The 3368-nt window shown below is 41.9% G+C and overlaps 1 protein-coding gene across 1 annotated transcript; it reads left to right on the plus strand.

Moving 5' to 3' along the window:
- The first annotated feature begins 377 nt into the window (after positions 1-377).
- Positions 378-1923, plus strand: LOC103709838 (uncharacterized). Its single transcript, XM_026805720.4, has one exon. The coding sequence runs from the start codon at positions 600-602 to the stop codon at positions 1710-1712; it is 1113 nt and encodes a 370-aa protein (XP_026661521.3). The 5' UTR covers positions 378-599; the 3' UTR covers positions 1713-1923.
- The last annotated feature ends 1445 nt before the right edge of the window (positions 1924-3368 follow it).

The raw sequence follows: 3368 nt of genomic DNA on the forward strand, positions 1-3368 counted from the left end.
CAAAAATAGTATTTTATAACAGTACGGAAATAAATATAAATTTTAAAAAATATTTATGTAAATTTAAAGTTTTTTAAAAAATATTTATATAAAAAAAAAATTTATTTTTTTAGAGTCCAAATGGATACGAAACTTTCTAGAATCAAATAGCTGAAATAAAAATTATTTATTCATATTTTCATTTCAGATTGCAACTCCTTCCCACCAAATATACCGGAGCATAAAGTGAGTGCCAGGCAAGTACTCCGACGACAACTCATTTCAACAGCAAATCATTTGCCACCCAACTATTGATGCAATTAATTAAAGAAGACAAATCCACCACTAATTTCCACGCGGCTGGCACTCAAATTTTAATGATTTTTCATTAGAACAATGGCACTGCAATTAATGGTTATTTCTGCTTCCCGTCGCCATCATCTTATTACCTCACTTCAAAACTAATAACCAAAACCAAAACAAACCAACCAACCAGGTAATTTGGCTCTATTTCTCTCCGCCGTTGCGTCGGAGCTTGTCCGCCTCCGTCTCCGCCCCCGGCCCGGTCCGAGCCGGCCCGCCTCCTTCTCCTTCGATGATCGCCGGACCCAGCCCGGCACATGCCGAACCCGTGGAAGAAGGCGCGGGCCGCCGGCCTCTCCCGGCTGGTATCCGGCCTCGCCCGGCCCGAGCGCGGCGCCTCTCTCGTCGTCCAGACCGGCTTCCCTACCTCACTCGCCGACCTCGTCGTCAAGAACCGTGACCGCCTCAAGAAGCCCTCCCGCAAGAAGACCCCCTCCCCCTTCCCTAGGGCTCCGGCGACCGTCGCCGGCGACGATCCCTGCCCTCTTCCCGCATTGCATAGCCCCAGGGCCGGCCGCGATGGAATCTCGGAAGAATGCCCCCGCCCTCCGCTTCCCAAGTCCGTGGAGATCAGGAGCAACGGGACCGGGTCCGGATTTGCGCTTCTGGTGGTGAATTTGGTGGTTTTAATGGTTCTGTCTATCGAAAGGAGGAAGCTTGTCGCCGGGATCACGGTCTCGGCGTTTTCCCTGCTTTTGCTCGATTTCATGGGGTTCCAGGTGTTCGCGTTCTTGAAGCCGTGCTCGAATACGAGGAGGAGCTTGAATTCGGTGGTTGGAGGATTGGATTTGGAGGGTAGGGAGCGGGTTTCTCCGATAAGGGAAGTTGGGGTCGAGGGCCGCCTGGATTCGATTGCATCCGACAGGAGTTGGGAGGAATCTTTCATCGATTCGGATCAGCGGAGGGAGATTTTGCCGGAATGGAGGGATCTTGCTGTCGGCCGAAATGTTGGTTCTTCTGGTAATTCAAATCGGAAGAAGTTCTGGAAAAAGTTTGTCCCGAAGAAGTTTCGTGGGAGTAGGAAAGGTAAAGATGAAAAGGAACCGATCTCGAATTCTTGTTCGATTTCGAGCAGGAGAGGAGAATTTGATGGCATCAGAGAAGTGGATGAAGTGATCAACGGAGCAGGAGACGAGGAAGATGGCAATGTTCCGAGCTTCATTGACTCCACTGAGGATACAAATTTTGATAAAGAGGAGGATGTGGATGTGAGTCGAGAAATTGTTCTTAAGACTAAGTCAGGATCTCAGCAGCATGTTTTCCTTGTGATAGTTCTTTTTGGGCTTGTCGGAGGGAAGGCTGTGGCAGTCGTTCTAACTCTGTCTTGGTGTCTGCTTATCAAATTAGCTCAAACCATGCAGAAGAAATGAAACATGCATCGAGCCGATGTCAAGTTTTTTGATGTATTGTGCATTAGTGGAAGTTTTTTTTTGGTCTCTGAAGTTGGGAAGGCTTTTGCATGTATCATCACTTCTCATGATCGAAAGCTCAGCTCAACCTTGGGTTGATGATTTGTGTGGCAAAGTTTGTATAAAGTATTGTCCACAAAAAGGTAAAAGGAAAATTGCAATTGTTTATTTATTCCTCTTGTAGCTTGATCTCTTTTACTTCTTTGTTTTGCCTGATTTAGTAGTATTTTGCAACACTTTAATGCTTTGCTACTTGTAGATGTTTCTGATGGTGAGTGCAACAGGTCTGAGGCAAGAGTCTGAAACAAGGTAACCTTGCCATCTCATTGGTGTCATATTGTTACTTCAAAACTTTCAGATATTATTGAAACTATATCCTTTTTTGGACCACCTTTACATATCTTGTTCTTTTACATCATATCGAAACCTACTCTTTTCATTGCCTAGATGTTCAAGCCAAAACTCTCAGACCAGGAATCTAATATAACATCTACTCTTAGGAAACTCATATAGTGTGTTTTAACTGAACAGGCTTCCTCTTGTGATCTGATAGGTCTTCTTTGATTCCATCCTCCATATAATTAGTGTTTCTTAGAAAAGCATGAAAGCTTTTCTATTCTTTCTTACTGTCCCTGTTAGTTTTACCTAGGGCACATGATAAAAAATCAATATAAGTATCTTTTATGACTTCATTTGAGAAAATTCTTTTATGAATCTCTGTCTTAGATTGTTTATGTTATTGAAAGTGTTGTTTGGTCAAATTGTCCTAATTTTTGAATGACTATAGTATCAGTGATTCCTTGTAAAAGCCTCATCCATCTGCTGGACAAGTAGCATGATAGGTATTGGTTTTGCTATAAAATGCTTATCGTCTCATCTGTGGTGAAGGCTCCATCGTTCTTGCACCTCCTTCTCTCATGGAAATTTATGGCAATGCTTGTATTTGCTATTCGTAGATGAGAAGAAAATCTAATTCACCATGTCTTTCCACTAACTTTGTGGAATTCTTTCGTATCTTATTAAAGACAAGACCTGCATTTACTCTGGCCTCTTCAATTCCTACCGTATTTCTTGAGGTTGTTATTCAGAAATAGAGGAACATAGCCTAACAAATGGTCCTCGCTGTCATTAGTCTATCCATAGTTTCCATGACTCTTTCATCTCCACAATATCACCGTCAGCTATTCAAGATCATAGGATTCTGATAAAACACAAGATCTGCATGTTCAGGATCAAATTTGTTGACACAAAATCATCTCCTAGAGCAATTTATATGCATAAAAATAATTTAACTATGCTTATTCAACGTGCTGAGATCTATTATATTATCTGACATGATTTTGTTTGATTTATTTTCCTACTGAGAGAATTAGATGATTACGAACACCCATCATCAGCTTAATAAAGTAAAAATTACTTTAACTATTCCTGAATTCTGTTCTGAAATCAAAACCCTGTGCGTCAGTTGAAAGATGCTGGTGTCGAAGTTGTAAACATTGCACTCTCTCTATATGGATCTTGCTTTTAGTAGCACAAAGAAACTTGATGTGCTGATGCATGATTAAGTTCACGGAGTCACGGAGATGAGTTCAAGTATCTGAAATATTTAGGATATAG

This window comes from Phoenix dactylifera, chromosome 1, assembly GCF_051530095.1.
Source record: "Phoenix dactylifera cultivar Ajwa chromosome 1, Ajwa_hap1_PhDact_Kaust_v1.1, whole genome shotgun sequence".
NCBI lineage: Eukaryota > Viridiplantae > Streptophyta > Magnoliopsida > Arecales > Arecaceae > Phoenix > Phoenix dactylifera.

What these genes read in the sequence shown, in the direction of transcription:
- LOC103709838 (XM_026805720.4), top strand. Translation starts at nt 600, where the DNA reads ATGCCGAACCCGTGGAAGAAGGCGCGGGCCGCCGGCCTCTCCCGGCTG.